At 38.1% G+C, this 26,068-nt stretch overlaps 1 protein-coding gene across 3 annotated transcripts in view; it reads left to right on the plus strand.

The window, feature by feature from the left end:
• Window positions 1-26,068, plus strand: part of LOC100750137 (pikachurin) — a 269,452-nt gene that overhangs the window by 53,206 nt on the left and 190,178 nt on the right. For all 3 annotated transcript variants that reach the window (XM_012394376.3, XM_012394377.3, XM_012394375.3), the window contains exon 3: window positions 25,768-25,884. In XM_012394376.3, the coding sequence (XP_012249799.1) occupies window positions 25,768-25,884 (117 nt within the window). The remainder of the gene's footprint in view (window positions 1-25,767; window positions 25,885-26,068) is intronic.

Consider the following 26,068-nt stretch of genomic DNA (forward strand, 5'->3'; position numbering starts at 1 on the left):
GTAACCAAAGATTTGAGCTCGCGTGCAGTTGGGATATATTAGTTTAGATATGAAATTAGAACTGCTGTAGCGGGAATAGCATGGATTTGAAACAGAAACATGCCAGGGAAATACGATAGCAATTCTGTAAGAAATACTTGGGTACTACGAAATATTTGACTTTGTGGCACGTTGTGGATCGTTTAATAATACATCAGCTTTTGTAAAATTAAAGAGAGCAAGGGTAAAATAAGACAGATACGTCGAAAAACTGAATGATTTTAAAGGAAGCTTTTGTAATTAAATATACAATAGAATGTCATTCCGTTTGTGGTTTTTATTACGCTACAGTGACGGTTTGCCTGCGAAGAGAAACAAAACGGATGACATTCAAGACTGGGTTCTATATCATGACGGTAGTATCTAAAATGTTTCTAAAAGACACGTCACGAAAAATTCAAGCATGTCCAGTCATTTAAGAAAATCGTATTTTTTATTCAGCACAATCTGGAAGTTCCCATGAATAGCATCTAAATTCGTATATAAAATGAGGAAGAATTTTAAATCACGTTCATTTGGCACATTAGATCGAAAAGCCAAGAGAAGCTCGACGAGTTTTTTAACGTCGCGTCGTTTAAGAATTACGATCGTTAAAGGAACGCCATAAAGGGATGAAAATTCCGAGGCAATTATATCTCAACGGTAACAAGGTTCCATTCGAAATTTAATTGGCTTTTCGAATTTACTTAAGATGAAATAACCAACGAAGGAAAACGTGCTTGCTCTTTTATTTTCTTTAAACACGGCCGTCGTTGGATCGATACTCGGTCAAAGACTCTTTTCTTCCTTTCTTTCTGTTTCTTTTCTTTACCCTTTTCTTTCTTTTTAATTTCATTAAGAACTCCGCGCATGTAAATGATTTCTCATCGATGGTGAAAGTACTCTTAACAATTTTTACAGATTCTTTTTAATAATATTGCTTGGCTACCTATTCGCGGCATAAATTCATTCGATATTCTGGTTTGCTATGAGTAAATGTAATCGACATAGTTTTCTTATCGCCATATTGCAATCTTTATTCTATAAAATGAATCATTCATCGATTCTACAAGCATTCTACAGCTCCTGCATAATAATTTATCAAACAGTAATGATAATGAATTTAGAAATTACAAACTTCTACAAATAGCTTCTACAAATTAAATGACGAATATTATTAGTACGTCTTACAAAATAATTGTCGTGTATTACGAATCAATTGATTGAAGAAAGTTTGTTTATGATTTATAGATATAATAACGTATAATAAAAACTGAATGTTGAAATGTAATGTAATTTTTGTTTTAATAAAACTCCATTTTTTAGAAAATCGAGTTATTCGTTCTAATTTAATTTTCTTCTGAGTGTACTTCCCACTTATTCTTTCACGAAGAGAAATACTTTCCCAGCTGCAGAGTGTTTCGAAATTAATAAAAGTAACTTAAAACACCGTAAAGAAATTTTTACGCTAAAGGAGAAAACAATTTCTTACCTAATTCAAAATGAAGATACGGTATTTAAACAGCGAAAGCAACCCCCTTTAGTCGTTTTATTGAACGTATTAATGAAACCCTTCTCGTTGAAATAAACTTATTCTTTTATCAAATAATTAATATGTGAGGAAACAGTAACGAGAGGAAGATGTTTGTTCCCGCTTTTCGAAGCAGAAGCATCGCAGTTCTCCTTGATGGATCAATATCCGGTTAAGCGACTAGTTTTGTTTCCTTTCCTAGTTACGATATACATATAATACATAATAATATATTCTTTCCTTTTGTTAGTTCGAACATTCGTCCATTTATTAGTTTCTCGTTAATTTATGATCCGATGGTTGTAATAACGTAGACACAAGTTAAACAATACCACTCGTTTCATTTGGAAACGTATTTGCCCAATACGATTGTCGAGAACATTAAATTATTCAGAACGTATCGTTCGTATTTATATCGTTCGATGCAAATACACTCGAAATTATTTTTTCCGTTGTCAAAATATGGTCCTTCTATTTGATTGATAACCGAGAGCAAATGTTTGCCCCATGTCTGTGTTTTAACAAGTCATAAAAATGAGCGTCCTTATGAAAGGATATTGGACAGCGTAAATAGTACTACAGTCGTATTATACAGTTTGCGATTATCCTTTTCGAAGAATCATAAATATATTTGAGTTCATACTTGCAAACATTTATAATTTTTCTACTCCCGTAGAATTCTAAGCTTATCGCCGATGGTTTGAAACTTTGAACTTGCAAAAATATCTGGGGATATCACAGTTTATTTATTGCTAGGTTAAATTTATAGAAAATCAAAACGCTGGAAGGCGCACGGAATGCATACGATACACGCAAGAAAATACTCGAAATATCCAAGATAAAGCGTAACACATGTAAAAGCGGACAAGACGTGATTTCGTTTGGAAAAATAAGAAAAAGATATAGAATAAAGTCTTTTCATTCTCGGCATAGTTTTCAAGAAAATCGAGTTTGAAAACGTATTAACTGTATTTGAGTCAGTTCATTCCGGGTTGGACAGGTCTAAATAATCGACAGTGGGTCATTGCACGTGTAAAAATAAATGAAAAATGTAAAATAAAATTTTTTCGCTAGTCTCTTTGTTTCCGAGATAAATAAATTTAAAAGTTTACCATACGAATGCACAAGGTTGATTCTTAACCAAACATGTTCAAACTCTATTTTCTTAAAAATAAAGCCTTAAATCGAATAATCTTATTCTACATTTTCACTTACTTTTATACGTAGAACGACTTCCAACCATTTCGATTATATATCCCTGTCCTGATTATATATTCGAAATAAACCAAGTTCAAGCATACTTGATAAATTTGCAAACTCGATTTCCTGGAAAACAAATTCCAGGATGAAAACATGTTTTTCTACATCTTTCCACAAACAACCATATCGTGCTCGTTTTTACATGTCGCTAGAGCGGATCCTGTATACTAAAACTCAAACGATGAAGCAAATCTCTATCTAGGTTCTATTTGTTAAAAATACGAATGTGCACAAATGTTCACAGTCGCGCGAATTTTGCAGTCTCGCTGAGATACTTCCGCGCGAACGATTTCCGGTCTCCCGAAGCTTGCACGGTTCGCCGGCCAGCGGGTCCGCTCCGTCGACAATTTCCCCCGACCCATAATTAAAATAAACGGTTAATTAGCCGTGCAAACTGAAAGGCGTCTCGTGCGCGTGCATGCGCGATCTTCTTGTAAAGTCGGGACCCAGTCGTCGCGCCGGCTCCCGGGACGTCTCGCCTCTCCAGACGAGCTTCAACTAGACTTTTTAAAGCACGGCCCGCTCACTACCCTCCTGGTCGAACGTCAAAAGAGCAGAGGCCATTTTGTGCGTCACCGGCGCGTGTTCCCGTTACGCTGTAATCGTCCTCGCACTTGTTGAACCTCGTCAACCGAATTTGATACAACCCCTCGGTGAATCGATGCTTTTCTCTGCTCGTCTTCAAAAGACTGTTTTTTTTTCTTTTTAATAAATTTAGATTAGGCTGTTCGCTAATTATTGCTTTCTTCGAGTATGGTATTTATAATTTAAGATGTTGATGATAGTTTGATAATTTGATGTTGTTTTTGTAGGTTTTGGAATGGGTTTTCAGAAAAGAAATTTGGAGATTAGATTTGCTGAAGTTTCTTCATTCGCGTTCTTTTAATTGGTTAATTTTAATGGAGTTTCGAGGGAGAAACGAGTAATTTCTCGTGTTGTCTCAACATTTACATTTGCCAAATGTAAGTGTCCATTACAAATGAAAACCAGTACGTTCGTTGGAAGATCAGAGTTGGAAACTGTTGTTTAGAAATGAAGAAATCACATGCGGTATAAACAGAAGTATGAATGAACTGCGTGTTTAATATTAAAAGGGCTGCGTTATAAGTATACGAAGATTTAAACGCTGCGAGCAAGTAACGAGAAAGAATTTATTCATCAGTCATAAATATTCTAACCACCCTTCTCCTCCTCCTATATCGATTTATGTTAAGCGAAGATTAAACGATGATTTCGTCGATTGTTCACACTTTTTCTACGCAGAAAGCTTCTTCTGTGTGCGAGGTACACTCGTTATTCATCGAGAGTGCAGCTTCTCGACGACACGTTCAGTGCAAACAGCCTTATCCGTCTCATTTTCACGTTCAACAGCCGACAGTCGCGTCTATTCGCCGTTCAGGGAAAAGGAATCGACCTATTCATCGTTTCATCGGTCGGCTGGATTTTCCACGAGACAGATCGCATCGCATGAAACGTTTCGCCACGTTCCATGCCATCGTACGGGAAATTTGCGCACGCACGTGCGTGCGTTGCACATGCGGGATACGCGACTCGATGAGAATCGATCGGGAACAACGCGTGGAATGATATTTCGGCTGACGAATAATAGCTGGCAGTTGTTGGCTGAATTCCAGACTAGTCTTTGACTCGGATGTAGCTGAAAAAAAGCTAAAGATACATATTATACTTTTGGTTGACATATGATACTTGTAGTCGATATTGTATTTTTAAAATATATATAGTTCTTTCCACTCTTTTCTGTTACGAATGGTATCCATAGTTTTTCATTATGGATGTGGTCCATATTCGAAGCTTTTATCATCTTTCATCAGGACCCTATAGGAATTTTTGGAACAAATCAAATTCAAATCTGGTTCATCAAGATTTTCAGTTCTTTATAGGCCCCACGTGAAAGATAAACGTTCAGTTGCAGCGGCTAAGTGGCTATACATGCCTTTATTCTTTCTATCAGCTTCCATATATGTATACGTTATTTTCGTAGTATCAAATTTTTGTGGGCATAGCAAGTATAAGTGATCAACACATTCTCAAATCCCTATTGGCTACATCCCTCTTTCCATCAATATCTAAATTTCTTAACCAATAAGGTACTCATGAAACTTTAAGAAAACGCGTCCTTAAAGTAGATCTTCGCCCAAATCCATACAAATAGATCGTCGATTATGAAAAGGGATTTGTATTAAATATCAAACAGATTACCTCGTAAAGATCTTACAGGTATTCTCATTTTTATTCAATATTGTAATTCATATTCTGTGTTTCAACTCATTCATCAAAATCTGTTATATACTACGATAATTCATTTCATAGAATTCATCTGCTTTAATTAACTTTAAAATAGAAGGTCATCTAGAAATTGCCATTAGTGCACAAGGGAATCCCCGAAGCTCTCAAGAAATTAAATAGAAATTATAGCCGATAAATGAGGCGATATACCACATATATCTATGCATATTGGTTAATAAAAATTGTTTGCACTGGAGACTACATAATTTTTCCGAGCAATGAATTTATAAGGCGCAATGAAATTGTGATATTTAAATATTATATATATTAACGCAATACCGTGTTTTTTGAAGAATATTTACGTTATTTGTCAGTGGAATATCAATAACAGATGGTTGACAATAGCGAGAAAAATATTTTCAGGCATTGATGGTAGTGGTTGATGCGGTTGCGTGACTAATTCGCATACGTGTCGACCAATGAGCTTTCGCGATCGAAACGGTTATTTTTGCATGCGTTGGTAAACCGAGTAATTGACAGATCGATAAATTGTCACGTAATCAAAGCGTTTATGTTTACAAACAGGAAATGGTAGTATCTGCTGGTTTCAAATAATTTTTACCTGTTCCAGAAGTAGTTTCTTAGAATAAATTCTTATCTAGTTATAGAGTCTTATAAGCTTTTTACGAATAATAATATACATACATACATACATACATACGAGTATAATACAAGTCATACAGAAGTAAAACTGATCGATTCTGTGCATATAAATAGTTTGCTTTGAGAAATTTTATTCTATGACTAGTAATAATTATAACTCACTGTATACAATAATTATAACTTCCTAACTCACGTATGAACTATATGACAATAATAGTCTGATAAATTTATAAAAATTCGTAAAATATGGCGACGAGCTATCTGATCTAACATATATAATATGATGTGACGTACATATAACTTAATCCTTCGCGTATGGATTGTAGTTTTAGTATATCAATTAAAATTCCTATGCATTTTACTCCTACATATAGCGCAGCCTGTGACTCAAAGCTTAACCTTCATTTAAAAAAATTGTGAATCATCTGGTTTGTTGTAGCAATTTACGATACTTTGAAATCAGGACAATCTCCTAACTTTGATGTGTCTGACAGTGACAGGATAATACTACTTCTCATGAGACAAACAAAAAAAAGCAAAATTCCAATATATATTCTGAATTCTATATCTCTCGAAACTAAATTCGAAACTAAGTAAATGGTGAGTTAAACTCTCCCGAATTTCGCGTGAACTATACTATATTTCACTAATGAAATAATCAACTTAGGGTAACTAACTATATTTACATCAATGTCAAACAATAACAGATTTCATAGAACAAAAGATCGCCACGACGAAAGGTTAAATCAATATTATTGATTTTGTCCCAAGTCCATAAATCCACGCAACCGTTATCTCTTAAAACTACACGAAGTCACAAAGAGAATCTCGAAATGAATTTTCGACGTTAGATTAATATTTTTTGAGGGTTCGTTTGATCATACGGCGGTTTTATCCTCCGTTTGCACAAATTTCAGAATAAATCCTGGCAGTAGATCCGTTTGGTCCGGCCAGCCGTTAATCGCCACACGCCTTCGGAGATCCGGGATTAACGATCTGAGGTTCTAAAACAAACATTCCGACCGGTGGCTGTGTCAGCAGTTGGTATGTGTGTGACGATTGGAACCGCGTCTGACTTGCAGCCTCTCCGTCAGGATTATCTCTCGGTCATCCCTGCTGGCCATCCGGAATTCCTATTCTCAAAGTTGAATTCAAATCTCCTTTCCAGCTTATTTATTATAGACCCATGTAATCTGCTTGCAATAATTCTGTTTGCCACGCTCTCCTTCGCCCTCTTGAATTTTTAAAATCGTACTTCCTTGTTTTCCTGCTGGATCGAATCGAATTTTCATCGAGATTCTCGCTTCTGAAAATTCTCGTACACGTTGCGCAATAGTATTTTTCGAGCTTACAAGCTTCCCGTCTTAATTCGCGGCAAAATTCTTCGGATGAATTTTTGACAAAATTCAGTGAAGTACGAAATTTTGGTATAGTCATTGAGGAAGTTTTGTCGTTTCTTCTATAATAGAAAGGCAATATACACCGAATTTTATATGAAAATGCGTGTATTGTAATATAGAAAATATTCACATTTTTCAGAGTAGAGCACCTGTTACAATATTTAATTTTTCTTGAAAGAAACCTTCGTTTACCATTTCGTAGTAGTGTTAATAAGATTATAAATTTGCATCAAACGCATACAGAGGAATTATTTTCACGATTACGACGATGAATAATTTTTTCGTCGTCCATTATTTGTCTTTTTTCCTGCCATAAAAAGACGAAAGAGAACATCTTCTAAATCTTGGTTACCTAACAAATAATCGATAAGTAGAAAATTGTGCTTGAGATTGCTATATCGAAGAACGAAGTAACAAGAGAATCTGACAAACAATTTGCCACTAGCTTGAAAAAGCAATTAAAAACAACATACAATGTGCTTTCTTACTTACCTACTTATTTATCTAACCTTGTTCTAGTTACATTTCGCAACGAACGTAGCTGATGGAAAGCTGATTATAAAAAGCGCATGAAAGTACAGACCTAAATTCGGAAATTTTGTGCTTTCGTCGCGTAAGCTGATTACAGGAAAGGGGAAGGGAGGGGAAACGAAGCCGAAATTTCGTGCGAGGCTTCGCTGTTTAACCACTGATCGATATGTTCCGTTTGCAATACGGCAGTCGATCGGTTTCGCTAAGAAAGAAAAAAAACTGAATTCGCCAGCTCCGCTAATTCTATACCGCGTCTTGAGAAAAACGTCGAATCTATAATTGCGACTAATCGACGACGTTCACGAAGGAATACGGAGTTCCCGGATTTCGTCCGATTTCGAAATCGGACGATACTACTCGTTTGAGTGGTAGACGACGTGTCCGAGAGTGGCGCGTTGCTATAGAAACCCACTCCCTCGTTGTGGCGTGGGTGGGGGTGGGCGTCAGGGGTTCTCAAAACGGTGACTACCCGTGAACCATGGCCAGGTGAAATCTGACATCGCAAAACGATCGGTAAAAATGCGGAAACGCGGCGATGAAAGGGAGCAGAAGAATGCTGGACGATAGTCGAAAATGACAAAGGGGGAGTAATGAAAGGAAAAAGGTTGAAAAAGAAAATAAAATCGTATCGCCCTAGCAGAGAGATTGTAGAGGGAAGAAATACTTGGGATTTTTTTTTCGTCAACGAACAATATGATTCGTGAAAAGATTCGTAGAAATCATACGACAGCGTTGAAATATATCGTCGAAGATAGTGTATGCGGGGGATGAGATGTACTGGATGTACACGGAGAATCGCACGATGGTACACGGATGTAACGCTTTAATGTGGAGGCCATTGAACCTCAAAATGTACCTCCGGTGTATCTTGATAAATCAGATTTTCTGCGCTTGTTTTTATTCCTCCCGTTGGTTTCCCAGTGGTTGATTCGTATCGGGGACACGGCATCCGAAATAACGATTTTAATGTCCGATGAAGTATTTAACACCGTGGGCTTTGGTATTTGGATGTTTTACAAATTTTATTGCAATCGTAAATGTGTCATAAATTATTTTCATTCTGATAATATTTCTTTCAGCGATAATTGATTCGCAAGAAGCAGATACAGTCAACCACAGAATTATCTTTTCGACAATGATTACACGAAGGTTGCCAAGTGTAATTCTATATGAGATTACAAAAATGCTACACTATAATTTTTTTTTAGAAAATGTATATTTCACAAAGGTATTTTATACAATGCGAGTCTTAAGTATATAGTTAATGTTTATAATTGTCTATTTTTAACACTTATATCTCATTATCCTACTAATGAAATTTCAAAACGTTTTATTTTACACTTATAATATACGTATAAAAGATTACTACATGTAATAACTGTTGATGTTATTCGATGTGTAAACAGAGAAAACTCGTGAATAAATTGTAAGGCAGAAAATATATTTAAATAGAAGTGTAATTATAAGTAAGAATACAATTTGAGCTGGTCTAGATCCGCACGCTAGCTGTGTTACCCAATAACTGAAAAACCCCGAAGCCAACGTCGCCTGTCTACTGTTTATGGTCTGTCTTCGTCGCAGTCTTTTGTCTACACGCTGTCGATGGCTTCAGTGCTTGAGAAAACTAAAAAGACCAGATGTAGAGTTTTCTTAAAAGCGGTGACCACTTCAACAATAACTGTTCAAATGTATATTCATGTACATTCGTGAATAATTGTACCAATATATAGAACGAGGGTCCATGTCTTTTTAATCCAGTATTCTTCGATCCGTAATCCCACCGTGGAGATTCAAACTCCGATCGAACCACCTCAGAACATACCGTCGTCCGTAACTTTAATACTCGAGAGATATGGAACGCGGTGTGTAAGTCACGTATGTACGTTCGAGCAGCCGTAAGAAGTAGGACGAACTAGTCAAATATCTGATGGAAGCTACAGTAAGACGTTCCCCCGAATTCAATGTCCCTTCGTCATCATGGATTTTCTTCGAGCGACGCAATTCCGCGATGAGCGCGCGGGATGAGAAAAAGAAAGAGGAAGACGAGACGGTTCGAACGTCTATTCCCGTAAAATCCATTCAAAAATATCGGCCCGTGTTCCCTCGATCTTCTTCCTGAAAAATCTGTTACGATGTAATGGGGATACGATAATCCCTCTTTTTCATCCCTCGAAGTTCGACTTATTTGTCCGGTGGATAACACACAGTGAGCGTTATGTCTGTCGAACAATCGGATTCGACGGTGACGAGAAGGAAGTTCCTTCGACGATTTCCTTGTGAAGCCATTGCCAGGCAATCCAGATGGGACAGGGTACGGAACGTGCTCGTTCGGATCGTCGACTTATTGTTGGGGTGGCGTTTGACCCTGAGGCAACTTTGTGTACCGCGATAAACCCCCGGAGATGGAAATCGGAACCCGTATTTACGGATGCCCGGTCGCGACGCGAATTTGTTCCCTCGTAAAGAGGATCGACTTTACCGTACATACATGCAAACATACGTCGACTGTCCTCCGGCACCCGTGTTTGTTTCCTCGTTTTGGTCGCTTTCGTTCCTTTTCCTCTCTTTACTGTCTCCTTTTTTATTTATTTTCCCTTGTTTCGTGGATTTTTAATTTACGATTGATAGATAGGATTTATTTGAAGATTCTTAGAGACGGATTTATTGTGATTAGTAGGTAATTGTTATTATGAATTTTTCTCAGATAATAAATTAAAAATATGCAACGGGAGTAATTTTAATTAGACAGGCAAATTTTTTAAGACTACAAGGATATTACTATCTTTAATTTGTTTGAGAACATAAATTAATTTTCTTGAAAGCACAATCGTTTTCTCTTTTACTATGTCATGATTATTGAAACAAACTATAAGGAGAATAAATTAAAAAACGTGCAGTAACGTTACAAATATACAGAATTAATTTTCTTGAAAGCAAAGCCTTATATGGGCAAATATTATTCCATATTTTCGGTTTATATTTTTACGTAGAATCGTTTTCTCTTTTACTATATCGTGATTATTGAAACAAACTATATCTCAAAATATTATATTAATATAACAGTGATCTTTCACTCGTAACGAAATGTTCAATAGATCGAGGAGAAGAAATCAACATTTCAATTAATGTTTACTGTCATTTTGCTGAAAAAAGAAATCATATTAATCGATAGATTTCTATTTCTTTTTCGTACTAAGAACGGTATTTGTTCTAAATTTAATATTTAAATATTTGGTGGAAATTTCATGAATATAATGTAATATTTCTGATTACATCTATTTTAATTGATTATCGTCAAGGACACTATGAAGTTTCTCAACAATCCAATAATTGGATATTAAACTTAATTAGTAATATAACGCCTAGTTTGCAATGTGGCAAACGTAATCACACATGATTTAAGCGAACTGAAGTGTTCCGCTTGTGAGATTAATGATTCCAAAGAGCCGTAAAATTTATCGTTGGTCCGTATTTTAATGTTTTTGATTTTTTACATTCGAAATGGGCCAGGATGCACGATGCGACAATGATTTAACTTGAACGCGGAAAATTATGGGGAATATAAATTCTGTGGTCGTTTCAGAAAATAGACAAGAGAATTTGTCGCCGACTCGATTCACGTCGATACAGTTGTACACGGGTTTGATTCGTCACGAAGTTAACCCATTTAAAAGATTGAAAGTTTTTTCCTGCTGCCACCTTTTTGAATCACCAATCTCGCTACTTAAAGTTCAACTTCAATTATTTTCAATCGGAACGTCTTTCTTCGTTTTTAACCTTTTTTTCGTTACCACCGACTAGCGATCTTTTTATGGTTGAATTGGATCGTTTGATTCACAGTATTTACGCTTTGTTAGGTAACCTGTGAGAAAACAGCGAAAGGGGCGAATTATGATATTAATTTTTCAAATGGAATAAAATGATTTTTTGCATGTAGTTATTTCTTACATCTCAGGGTACGAAAAGATTTATTTTACATTTACACAAGAACACAACTTAATATTCAACATTTACGTAGCATCGTAATTTAACATTTTGCATTTGCATAAGCAGTAACTAACTACTAAACCTCAGAAGTTACATGTTACATAATTGCATTTAAATATGATTACAAGTTTACGTCGACAAAACAGAATTGATGGAACGTAATTAAGCCTTTGACGATGCGCCATTGCTATCAGTGGCATGAAATGTTGAGTAATAAAGATGTATGCGTGTTTTTGTTGCTAAGACTATTAATCAGATTCCTGCCTAGGACGTCTCATTACGAGTTAGGCGACATAGCTAGAGCAGCTTTGTACGCGTTTACACGCGTGTCACTAGGCTAATGTGGGTTAATCAGCACATCCATTGCACATCCTGCCATGCTTCGGTATTGGCTGTTCGGCCTCTCGTCTGTCATTTAAACTCGCCTCTCAATTGACTGATTGACTGACTCTATAGCTATATAGATATCTTATCTTTAAAACGATCGATTTATTTCTTTTAAAATGTTATCGATTTTATGAGAATTAGAAGAATTATATGTTGTGTATAGTATATTAATCTTAGAATTGCTATAATACATGTATGATAACATAAACTTAGAAATTTTATTCAGTTACATGTACATACATACAGGGTAGTTGGTAACTGGTACAAGCGGAAAGGGTGTGATTCTACGCGAAAAAAGAAGTCGAAAAAATAGAATAAAAATTTTTTTATTTTTTTTTTAATTTTTCCATCGAGACAACGATGTACAGTGAGATCCGTTATAACGAGACGTGATAAAGTGCACGCGTATCGAAATTCAAAGTCGATTTTCTCGAAAACAAAGCCTCAAACGAAAAATTTTTATTCTATATTTTCGACTTCTTTTTCCTCTCGCGCACTATTTTCCGCTTTTCCTCGCTAAGTCTGTAAGGGCTTCTTTGTATGGTGACGTTAGGGTCACGTATTTCTAACTGGCCCGTACTTACGCGAGTACGCGGGAAACCCGTAATGAACGAATCTTTGAATTTTTCGAGAACAGAAATTAATCGATCTTTGTCGTTACCAACTACATCAGTGTCTCGTTAATGTTGACCGCATCTTCCGCGGTTTTATTACAGGCGTTAAGCATTTTTGTCTTACAAATATCGACACTGTTTCGTGTAATATTCACGTCAAAACCTTGGCTTAAAATTTCACGACCAATCATGATATCGTATTTTAGGCAGTTATCAGCAAAGACATGAAAAGTTATCTCCAACGTAAAACCATTAATACATACAGTGGACAAGATCTGAGATGTACTTTTAACACAAGTATTCCCTATGCCTCGCATTACTACCACATCAGTCGTTCGTTTGCCAGAAAATTTCGAGGCTGTAGATTCTTTAATTAATGAGCATTCGGCTCCAGAATTGAAGTAAAATGGGAACGACTCACCCAAATGACTTAAACTACCAGCTGGAGACTCCACCACGCAAGAGTCAACTGGATGTTCGTTCTTGAGGTCGCGTTTTCTATCCTGCAGTAGCGGACAGTCAGGTGCGATATGGTCCTCCGCATGACACTTGAAGCAAACCACCTTGGACGATGTGGCTGGTCGGTTTCTTTCCTGGTGTCGTGTATTTTCTGGCGTCGTGTATCCTTCTGCTGTTCGCTACGCATCCTCTTGCGGCACTCCATTATTTTATGACCGTGGGTACCACAGTAAAGGCACCTCACCTGGTGGGCCGATAGCTTGCGTCGTTTGGCTTCGAGTTCCACCGGTGAATTTCCTGGCGAAGATGTCGGCCCCTCCTCGTAGCGGAAGGGTCTCATTTCGTTCCAAAATTGGTCCTCCGTCTTGATATCGCTCGTGAGAGCCATTCGTTTTAAACGTTGGTCGCGCATGCTTGCCAGGAAGAGAATGATGGCGATAAGTATTTCGTCCTTCGTAGAATGTCGCCACCTCGTCTTCAGGAGGGAATAGAGACGACAGTAATAAGTCTCTAGAGATTCGTTCTTCCCCTGTGATTCCCCGGCTACCACTATTAACGCCGAGGCCGTTGTCTCTTCACTGCCGAACTGCGCAAGGAATCGTTCCTTAACGATTGGCCAGGTAATCTCTTCGTCTTCCATCGTTTGCGTAAGCCAATGTGCTACAGAACCCTCTAAAGCTTTATTTAAGGCAGAGTATAACGCGCTGCCTCGTAGAGGTTTTTCATTCACAAGCCGACTAACAGCCGAACACCACGCAGCTGGATCGGCGCCTGCGACGTCTGGGTTAAAACGTGGTAATGCTAATTTCGTAGATTCCGTACTCGACCTTTGCATTAGCGTCTGAATTAGCTCGCGCATGATGGCGACCTGCCCTTGCAGCTTTTGAAGCTGTCCTGATCCTACTTCTGATGTCGGGTTTAGAGTAGGAGCAGGGTTGTGGGCGTCAAATGAATCTTCACGGGGATGAGCCATTGATGCGGTACACACAGGTGTGGTTTATTACAATAATAGAGTTGATACAGCCTTGACAATTGATCGCAGCAATTATGCACTCGCGACACTAGTGACGATGGCCTCAGGTTCGGAAACGAATCCGCGGTTAACGGGATGATAGATGAACGTTCTCGCAAAATCTAAGTCTGACTCCTTGTTGGCAAAACGTAAAAATCACTGATCGTAAAGTCGTTACTCTTTAGTCGATGAGATCGCGAGAGAGAATGAATTTCCCGTCCCGATGATGCCACAGAGGAAAGCTATATTGGGGTGTGTCTAAGGGCGCGGGATCATCGGATTCGTCAGGAATAGCCTTCGTTCGGAAAGTAAGGGAAATTGGCGTTGCTGCTAATTGGTCAATCTCCATATCGGTGGTTAGAAAAAGATGCTAGCCACCCTCGAGGGAAAGTTGCTGGTGGGAGACGTCGTTCGTTGAGAAATAGGTCTTCTCTATCTTCTCGTAGTTGGGACAAAGACTGTTTGTCTGTTTGAAGGACTTTAGTTAGCTAAATCTTAAGATTTATGACGGGTCCTCGGGCTAGCTGAACATGTACTGCGGAGACGCATCGACATCTGGCAATCATCTTACTCGAAGAATAGGGTCTGCGTGTGGCGAGCCACGGGACAGAGGGGGGGGAGCCACGGGACAGAGACCGTTGGAATGTTTACCGTCGCGTGCCGCCACAAATATTTCTTTTAAGGAGACCTATAGAATTACTCCATATCTCTGCCAGACAAAGCGTTCATCCCGTAACCGCAGCCTCGACCGGCGACTGGCTGTCGCCTAGAGCCCAAGCTCACTATCACAAGTCTCGAACAATTACAATCGAATTGAATAACTATCATTGTTTAATTACAGCTATGATAGACTCTAGATTACAATGTTGCGGGATTATCCAAAATTCCAAAGGCTCCGGTATTCTTTCATCTCCGACATATACAGGATGGTTCAGTAGTCATACGGACGAGGATGCGCTAACCACTAGTACATCAACTGACAAACACTACACCATACACAAAAGAACAGCACACGAAATTAAAAACATAATCGAGAAAACAAAAAATAATAAAGTACCAGGAATCGACCTAATCAATGGCAAAATCTTGAAAAACCTTCCGCCAAAAGCGATAAGACAAATCACAATAATATTTAATGCAATACTAAGAATTCAATACTTTCCTAAAATTTGGAAACTGGCACAGATCATAATGGTACCTAAACCAGGCAAAGACCCACATCAAACTACATCATACAGACCAATTTCATTACTTCCTGTGTTCTCTAAAATACTAGAGAAAGTAATTTACGACCGCATAAAACCAATAATAGAGAAGGAAAAATTAATACCGGATCACCAATTCGGATTCAGAAACAAACACTCCACTATAAAGCAAATGCACAGACTTACAAATGAAATAATTCTAGCATTAGAAAACAAACAATACTGCAAAGCTCTCTTTATGGACATCGAGAAAGCATTTGACAAAATAAACCAAGAAAGCCTACTTCAATCAATCAGAAAACAATTCCCGGAGCAGATATACCATTTAATTAAATCTTACTTAAGCAGCAGAACCTTCGTAGTAAAAATTAAAGACACATACTCTGAAGTTAAAGACATCAAGGCAGGGGTTCCGCAAGGAAGCGTCTTAGGACCAATTCTATACACACTATATACGGCCAACATACTAACAACTACCAATAGCAAGATACTGACATTTGCGGATGACACAGCTGTACTAGTCAGGCACACTAACCCTGCAACAGCAGTCACATTACTACAAGAACATATCACAAAAATAGAAAAGTGGCTTCAAGTTAAACAAATTAAAGCGAACCCCGATAAATGCAACCACATTACATTCACACTGCGAAAACAGATACCATCAAACATTGTACTAAACGGCACACACATAATATATACAAGGCAAGTCAAATACCTAGGACTCCACTTAGATACACGACTCACATGGAAACAACATATTAAAGCAACAATAGACAAAATACAGATGGCAAGGAGACAAATGTACTGGCTAACAAGTCGAAAATCCAAACTAAGCATAGAAAACAAACTAAAAATATATAAAATGGTCATAAAACCAATCTGGACGTACAGAATAGCACTATGGGGAACAGCAGCAACGAGCCATATAACCAAAATAGAGGCAATGCAAGCTAAAATTCTTAGAATTAGTCATAGTCAAGGAGGAGATTAGCAGATGTGCAAGAAGGTACAGAGAAAGAATAGCAACGCACCCGAACCGGCTGGCAGGGGGAACGGTCGGCACATCAAGCATAAAAAGAAGATTAAAAAGGAAACACCCAACAGATCTCACAAAGGACATAACCTAACAAACACAATGATGGTACCCCACTGGGGGTAGCCACCCACATGTTATATTATTATACCGCTGTAATATTTTACCAAATGTCTTACTGGACAAATTGTAAAATTTAAATAAATAAATAAAAAAAGAAGATATACAGGGTGGTTGGTAACTGGTGGTACAAGCGGAAAGGGCGTGATTCTACGCGAAAAAAGAAGTCGAAAATATAGAATAAAAATTTTTCGTTTGAGGCTTTGTTTTCGAGAAAATCGACTTTGAATTTTCGCTCGATACGCGTGCACTTTATCACGTCTCGTTATAACGGATCTCACACGTCTCGTTCTCGATACGCGTGCACTTTATCACGTCTCGTTATAACGGATCTCACTGTAGATCGTTGTCTCGATCGAAAAATTTAAAAAGGAAAAAAAGAATTAAAAAAATTTCATTCTATATTTTCGACTTCTTTTTTCGCGTAGAACCACACCCTTTCCTCTTGTACCGCCAGTTACCAACCACCCTGTATATCGCCAACACAATATTGTCAATATTTATTGACAAATTGCATTTTCGTTGAGAACCTTCACATATTCACAGTATTATTGTTTGTCTAAGAGCACCTCTAACTATTCTTATTAGCATTAAGCGCGCTAAATGTCACATGTAGTCATGTTTGTGAAAGCATAGATGAGTCAATTATTTAGAAATTATATGAATAATCTCAATGGAATTGATTCAGTTAAATCCCTGCATGTTCCATATACGAGTTGGAACTCGTGTATGTTATTGCTGACGATTTCAAACTCTCTTGGATCGAATAATGAATGGGTTTGTGAAGCGCGACATGGACAATTTAGACCGGTAATAGCGATGGCTCTAGATGGTTGGCATCAGATATAGCTGACCCACCACTCGTGGGACGCGAAACTTTGAGATTCGATACATACGATTTCGGATTGTTGATAGCCGATATGACCAATTCCAATCCCGTGGGGTTCGACGTAAACGACCATAATGTTGTTCAATCTTGCCGACTGCGAGTGAACATTGGGAACACCATGGAAACCATTCTAAGTCTATAACAATTTGACGTAGATGAATTTTGAATATGTAGAAGTTGATTGAAAATAAATTTTTAGTGAAACTCTATATTATAAATAATTTTCAGCTACGTAGAATTGGAATTGATACTGTAGTATCGTGGACAAAAAGGTCTAAAAGATATCGGATAAACCATAAACAATGTCGCGAGAGTCGAGGTGTCGTCGGGTCCATCAATGTGTCATCGGTTCTTCAATTGAATAGTTTCGTAGAAAAGGCCTATGTGACCCTGGCCACGAATGTTTGCGGAACACGTGGGCCTAAGAAAAGACAAAGGGATGCTAGAACAGGCAGTGTCAGTGGAGAAGCCAGAGAGTGTGAATCGAGAAGTCAGAGAGTGAATCGAGAAGTCAGAGAGAGAAGTCAGAGAGTGCGAGTTGCGTTGTCGAGAGTGCGAGTGTTGCTAGTGTCACTCTAACTAGTGTTAGGGAAGTGAGGGCAGTAGACACCGTTTCCGATTGGATAATAAAAAAGTTGGTGGACCAGGAAGGGTTTTAGCCGCCCTCGTGAGACGCTAACGGAACATACCAAACGTGAGGAAAACTAACTTTCCGTGTTAACCTGTAGTAGACAATAAACGTAAAAGAAAACCTAAGACAAGAGATACTCGCTTGGTCTGGGGAACCTTAATTATGAAAATTCCAAGACTCCCGGTGGGTACTTATCATAGGACTATTGAGCGTACGCGCCAAGCATGTGCAGACATCCCGTCCGCGGTGTGTGGCCTGGTCTTTGATGTGAATTGACGTTACACTAGTCACACTTGTCGTGAGAGTGCGGTCCGCATGAGAGAAAAAGAGAGCGTTGGATCTTTTCTTTTTATTTTATTTATTAAAATTTACAATCAATTCTCGCACTGAGAATTTTCATTAATTTTTTCTGGCCTGGCGCAGTGACATGGCAATTATTTATAATAAGTTAATACCTATTATAGATAAGTATATTTTATAGGTATGTATTATAAATAAGTAGATATAATTAATTTAGATAACTAATTGAATCTAGCGTTTAGGTCTAGCGGGTAGTGTCTCTTCAGCCTGCGAATCTGGTCCGACGTGTCAAGTAGTCCAGTAATTAGGGGGTTTCGATGTTTGTTGACTCTTTTGCTATATCTGTCGCTATATTTTGCTATTTCCTCTTTGACTGTTGGTATCTTGAGGTCGCGATCTATTAGTTCGTTGGTGATATACCAGGGTGCATTTATAATGGATCTTAGCGTTTTCGATTGGAAGTGTTGAAGTATTTCAATGTTGGAATTACTTGCTGTTCCCCATAGTTGGATTCCGTAGGTCCAGACAGGTTTTATTACGGTCTTATAGAGGGTAATTTTATTCTGTGTGTTTAGTTTGGAGCGTCGGCCCGTGAGCCAATAGAATTTTTTTAGTTTGTTCTTTAGTTACCTCGTTTTGTCTGTGATATGGTTTTTCCAGGTTAGTCTCCTGTCCAGGGTCATGCCCAGGTATCTGACTGTGTCCTTGCTAGGAATTGTTGTATTGTTGATGGTGACCTGGGGGCAGGTTTGTTTCTGGAGCGTGAGGGTTACATGTGAGGAGCGTTGGATCTGTTGTGACGAGAGTTGCAAATTAACTATTGAGTTGTCTAGATTATTGTAATTAGTTCACGTTAAACAACCATCGTTCTTCTGTTGAATCAACATCTGTACAATTCATTTATTGTAAATAAATCATCATCAATAATAATATTTTATTTCCGATATTACAATACGAATTTGACTGTATGAGACAATGCTGATATATTATTTTTATATTTCTGTTCCTAGTTCATTGACTAAATAGTTTACACAGATATTTTCTTAGTACAATTTGAATTTTCCAGTGGTATACGAAAAAAGTAAAATCTGTTATATGTAACCTAAACGCGTAAGGGTGATAGAAGCTAACAGATTGAAAATATTGAAAAACAATAGCTGATACAACGGTCGAGAACAGATCTGATCAAGTCCGGTGCCCAGACATTGTACTGGCGTACCATCAAAAGCCTTTGACGTCTTTGCAAGTTTCGTGGTTTTCAAAGGTTTCGTTAGATACCATGACATCCAAGGACTCCATGGTTTCCAAAGATCTCTGAGAATACTACGACATCTGTAAACTCCGATAGGTTCCATACTATCTAAATATCTTAGAATGTTTTGAGGTTATCCGCAAGTTTAGATTAAATCAGGGGTATTTGTCAATCTGAAACAATTCAGATAGTCTTCGATGTGATCTTAGGAAGATTATTGAAGGAGCCTGAATCCTGTAGAATCCCCTAAAGCCTCTTGGATTCCTCAGAACCTTCTAAGACTTTCAAATGTTCTCATAAGGAACCTCTTAATGTCTTTCAGCACCCTAAAACTTGCTCAGGCTTCCGGATACTCTGCAACCCACCGACGTCCTCAGAATTTCTGAAACCTTCCGAGTGCTTCGAGACGCTATGCGGTGTCCAACAAGTTGATGCATGTGTACCAGGGAGTTGTCTCCATCTATTCCTTTTTCGGACGTCTAAATTCTTCGTATTTAAGATCGTGTACTACCCCTGGAGATCAGCTTTTAATTAAGTTTCTTGAGAACTGTAAAACGTTATAGTTAAATGTTGATGTAAAATGTTCTAACGCAACGTTGTACTTAAATGTTGTAGTAAAATGTTATAACTAAATGTCATAGTATAAACATACGCGAGTGCTTTTCTGCGTCTCAAAAATGTATGAAACACACCATGCATTAGGTATACCTATTATTCGTAACAGAAATTCAGCGCGCAAAACTGTTGAGTTTATCTCGAAACAGAGAGAGGAAATGCATGGATGAATGTATAATAGAAATATATTGAAATAAGTATAAGTACAGTGTATGTTAGTCCAGATCCGCACGCTAGCAGCATTACTCTACAATAGAGCTCCAAAGCCATGGGTCTTTATATATGTATATGGGTATTTATATAATTACGAAAACTGGCCCATCTATACCCCGCTACACCATCTATACAAGGCATGTTCCTAGAAAAGGATATGAGACTGAGGGGCCCTTCAAATTGATTTAGAGCTAAACAATACTCAATGTCTTCGAAGACTAAGAAAACTAAACACTAGAAAAGATGTAGAGTTTTCCTGGAAATGAGAATCACTTCAACAATCAAACGTTTTATTTAGATAAATTTTGTAAATGTCGGTTACAGTCATTATTACAAGCAAAAAGGTCGAACCTTCCTCTATCAAGGTTTTCATTAAACCTAGCAACCTATCACTATCTACCAAATTCAAATTCTTCGACTACCTCGTTTATTTTTCTTGTCATGTACACATTCCAACGTCACATCCTACAACATCCTGCAATTCCACCATCAACTTTTGTCTTCGCTTAAAGCATTTCCCTAGTTTCCTCATTTCCCACGTCGTCGGAACAAAAACATTTGCTACGCGTGGTGTTCGCTGGCGTAATCGAGGCCGCGGTGGAATGCGGGTCACGAATGCATACGCGAGCGGAACTTTCGCGGCGTACACGGAATCTCTCGCACGTGGGAATAATAGAAGCACTTGGCACGAGTGACGCCGCCGCTGACGTTAATTATCCTAATGAATGAGAAGCCCCGCAATCGCGCGCCACGAAATTGTCGCTCGCGAAACGGAATCAGTGTCTAGTTTTCTTCTCTGTTAGATTCTTCCAGACGGTGATTCTCTGGTTGCGTTCGTTCTAAAGTCGTCTCGTCCTAGCCGGTCATTTTGTATTGTTTCGTTTCCTGCTCGCGACATGGCCCAGTTCTGTCTTCGGTAATTCTGGATGTTTCTGTATTCGCGGAGAGGAAAAACGAGAGATTCGGATCAGGGACGAGGGAATGAGTAACGCGATGCGAAACGACGATACCGGGGGTGGAAATGTTTGAATGCGCGGGACAATGCAGTGGAGAAGAATAGCGTGACACGACGGTGACCGAAATTTAAGGGAGTAATCTCTGAAAATGCAGCCGGCAGAAAGCGTAAAAGCGTAAAAGTAATCACATATTTTCTTGGTTTTTTTTTGTTAGAAAAATGAGGCTGCACCGCCTGAGCGTCTGACGCCGCTACGAAATCGTTTTTGCCATCATGCGGCTTATATACTCGTCTCTTATACTATCTGCCAACGGCTTCTTAACACGAAAATGCGATCCACGTAGCTGGATTTTAATATAGAACGGTGGATTAAAAAGCGGCGCCGAAATGTTTGAAGCGACGCATGAGTAACAGCGAAACGTGCATATCATTTTGATACTTTTAAGACGGTTCTATTATGGTTAACGAGATTTTTTCGTACACGAGGGAACAATACCGAGGTTATGAAACTCCTTTCCTTCTGAATTACATATTTATATTAATCATGTGAAAAATTGTAGTGAATTTTTCAAATGAGAGCCTCGTATGAAAACTGTGATAGTTTTATAGTAATTAGATAGTAGAAAGTAACGTAAAATAAATTAAATGGTAGAGGAACGTCGACATATTATTGTATAATCTTGTAACAGTAGGGTCTCGGTTATCCGAATCCCGTTTAATCGAAGGGGTTTTGAACTTTACCACGACTTCATTCAATTTGAAATTTTAACACAAAGAATACGAAAGTGTAAATAGTCAGGAATTGTGAGAGCAATTAGTCAAACTTTCGACCGATTTCGACCGAATTAAACCTAAATACATGTGCAATATTACGTTATAAAAATGTTTTCCACGATTTTATTATGCGATTTACTGACGAACACTAATAGACCTTTCCGTATTATACGAGTTTTCGATTATTCGAGATAGGACGCAGACATCATGGTGGATAATCGAGGCTCTATCGTACTCACAATTTCTCTTTTAGATTTGTAGAAATCATTTCATCAAAACCTTCTTCTCTGTGAGAAGGTTAATCATTTTGTCGGAATATCACAGATGTGTTGTCCATATGTATGCAACCTCATTTTGTTATAAACACGAGTAATGAAAAACAGCCGAAATAAAAATTCGTTTCACCTTTTGAATATTATAGATACATTACATTTTGGTTACTTTTAAATATTTGCTTTGCGAATTTCAGACAGTTCTACACACTTTCTCATAAATACGTAAACACCCGCAGTCTAATTATACCTGTATTATTCACAATTTTTCCCGTGAATTTTCATCTCCAAAGTTGTGTTGGGAAACAAACCAGAAAATAGCACCACGTCGAGATATCATGATCTTGCCTGCCTTCTATAATATCGTTCGTAAATTTTCATAAATTATCCTAAGCACGCTGTTTAGCTTAAATTTTAATTAAGATCACGTAAGTTCGCAAATGGCCTTCAGCATTAATCAACAATCAATGCAATTTCTACGCACGTGTATATTAATTTTAATCGCAGCAGGTAGGTAAATGTTAAATTATTTGCACGATCACGCCACAGGATATCGTAAATAATGGTAGGCGATGCGACCACTATGGAACGATGCGTTCGTTCGTTTGAGACGACGCGATGGAAGGTTTCGCTCGGGTTTATCGTTATTTATTATGCGAACAACGCGAAAGATGCGCGGCACAGCTTTCCCCAGGAGGGGGCACGAAAAGTTATTCTAACGTCGAGCCATAAAAACGCAAAAGGGGATGCGAGAAAGGGGGCTGGCGAGGGTTTGTTCGCCACGGAGTTAGCGAATCATCCATTTTTCTTCACTTCGCGAATTTATGGTGCATTTACGTGGCTGAGACTTTTCGAATAAATCCACCTGGCTACGTTGCTTATAGAAACTACGTGCAACGTTCCTGATCCGCGGAAACAATGCTTTCGACGTGTAAACAGAATTTTTGTGAATCGTGTCGGATGTTCGGAATGCGTACGAAAATCGCCAGAAATTCAGGCGCGTAATTTTATTTTGACGCTGTACGGTTTTGCCAAGGTTCAAAGGGAATTGTAGAGGGATTATGGATTAACAAGTTGAGAAATATCGTTATCTTTTCTTTGGTCCATAGTTCTCTCGGTTTAATTTGCGTCAGGTTGATTTTACATCGAAAGAATTAATTCCTTAACGCACGAAGTTTCGCTCGATTTTCCAGTAAAATGAACAAATTTTGTCAATGTATCGAAAAACTATTTTATATATGAAAATATTTGTACGGACTATTTATATGTCGTATAATAACTTATACAAAATCAACGAACAAATATTTTTAACTCCTAAATAATATAGGTTAAACTCTACAAGAAGACTCTAAAAATATTGAAACCATCCTCGCAACCCGTTTACTCAATTTCTTCACCATCTCTTAAAATAGAAATCACCTTCTCAGAAACTAAAGTGTGCAAAATCGCCGGCTTAGAAAACAACCTAACTCCTTCAACTGTCCCTTGTATATCCATGCTATATCCAGTTCACGTTAATCCTATTCTTCAACTACGATTCCTTGGAATTGAATTTAGGGAGGGTCTACAATTCACGGTCGGTGTACGTAGCATACGTGCACGAAGTACACGCGAGGGAAAATCGAGGGCTTTCCAAAGGCGGTCATCGTATCGCTAGTGGAAAAGGCTGAGGGCAATAAGGTTCGAACAGGTCGTACTGTAAGAGGATATATATAGTCGGGGATAGGAATAAGTGGGCAGCTAGTAGAAATACATAGCAATGAAGTTTCGTTAAAAATAACTTGTTTAGGTACATCTAAAGGTAAATATGAATTTCAGTTATTACCACACTTGTTTGCATACGCCTAAACGTAAATATGAACTTCGATAAGTTTGCTAACTAACCTATGTACTATAAGGACATATAATAAATAGACTGAAGATTTCTATGTATTTATAATAAATTTAAAGACGAAAAAGTGTCTAGGATGTATATAATAGTAGGATGTATATACGATAGTATAAAAAACGTCCAAACTGGAGGGCTCGTTATAATTTGTCGTATGCTAAACAAATTCTATTACGTATGTTCCATTTTCTTAGTTCTGCTCTTAACAATACGAAGTTGCATAAAAACCCGCAATCCAATAGCAAATAAAGCTTAAGTGTAGAACACTGCTACTAGTTCGAGTAAACTTCATTGGTACCTACCTTTCACTTGTTTCTGTCTACGACCGTAGAGAAGGCCAGGAAATTGTAATCCTGCAGGAAGTTCGCGGTTAGACGTGAATTATTCTGGCGGTCGTCGCTGTCGATCGACCGTCGAGTCGTCGCGTAGCTGTTGGGAAATCCTTAAAGCGCAGAGCGAGAGCAACGACGCTGAGCCAGCGTTTCGATGAGGGGACAGAATAATTCAAAGGTAAATGAAGCGCTTTCTCGTCGGCCCGCGCACCGCTAGAGAAAATACGACGCTGGCAATCGCCGAGATTTATCTTCCCTCGGCGAAATATCCTCCGTTTAGCCTGCGACTTAATAAATTCGAGATGGCTCGCTCGATGTAATTATTACGACCTTTCTTCGTGGGCGTTTTCGTTGATTGTTCGAGGACTTTTCGTGGACCTTCCATGGTGTCTCTTCGTACATTATTAGTTAGGGATTGTGATATTTATTGTTTGGTAATTTATGTTTTGTCGAACGTTAAACGTGCAAGTACGTGTATGTTATTTCGATATTGTTATCGAATCTATGTATCTATCATTGCATGGTTAAATCGTTGATCTATTATGGAAGGGGATATTTATTGCTGAAGCTCGTTGAGAAATTAATCGATTCATTGCGTTACAATATATGTTGTAACTATACTTCGTTATAATTAGATATTTGCACATTTATAGAAAATTCAACTATGCAGAAATATAAAGAGCGCACATATATTCAAAATATATAAAATATCTAAAGTAAAGCATTCATTATATATTTTATAATATTTGGCAACATTTGGCAATATTTGGAACAGATCTCTATCTAGCGTCCATTTCTTTGATAACATTCGTAAAACTACGCGTGCATAAATATCCGTCGTCTAATCGTGATCACTTAAACCAGTCGTGATAAAATATTAAATATATTGAGACCGCGAAGTGTTAAGAAACGACACGATCAACAGCTTCGTTGTTAGCCTAACCCCTATTGATACTGCACGTGTCAAAACAAAAGTATGTTATCACGACGGAATCACAGAAGAAAATTCCATTTTTATGGTAAAATGTTCTTCCTTCTAAGGTCGTCGAAAATGGAACCTATCTTAAACTCGCGACGTCGAATATCCTTCGAACACGTTTTATCATCATTCGTTTGTTTCTTCTTCGCATTCTGGATACAAATAAGTCTCTCATCATGACAATCCTTGCATTTCAGGAAGATGCGGTCACGGGTCTCCGTGCGAGCAGCTCTGCTACGAACTTCACGATGGGATGTACGAGTGCGATTGCAAGGACGGCTACATCCTTCATAAAAATGGATACAGCTGCGCCGGTGAGTTGATCCCGAAACTTACCCCCTGCATATCCTTCCTCGCGATCCTCACGCGTCTCCCCCGATTTCCCCGTAGACGAATCTGTTTATTCGATTCCTTGACTTCGGTGAATTTTGCCTCGTGAGTTCTCTAGGAAATTGCTTCACGTAACTTGCCTGGGTTTTCCGATTTTGAAAGAAATAT

This window comes from Bombus impatiens, unplaced genomic scaffold (assembly GCF_000188095.3).
Source record: "Bombus impatiens unplaced genomic scaffold, BIMP_2.2 scf_0083, whole genome shotgun sequence".
Taxonomy (NCBI): Eukaryota; Metazoa; Arthropoda; class Insecta; order Hymenoptera; family Apidae; genus Bombus; species Bombus impatiens.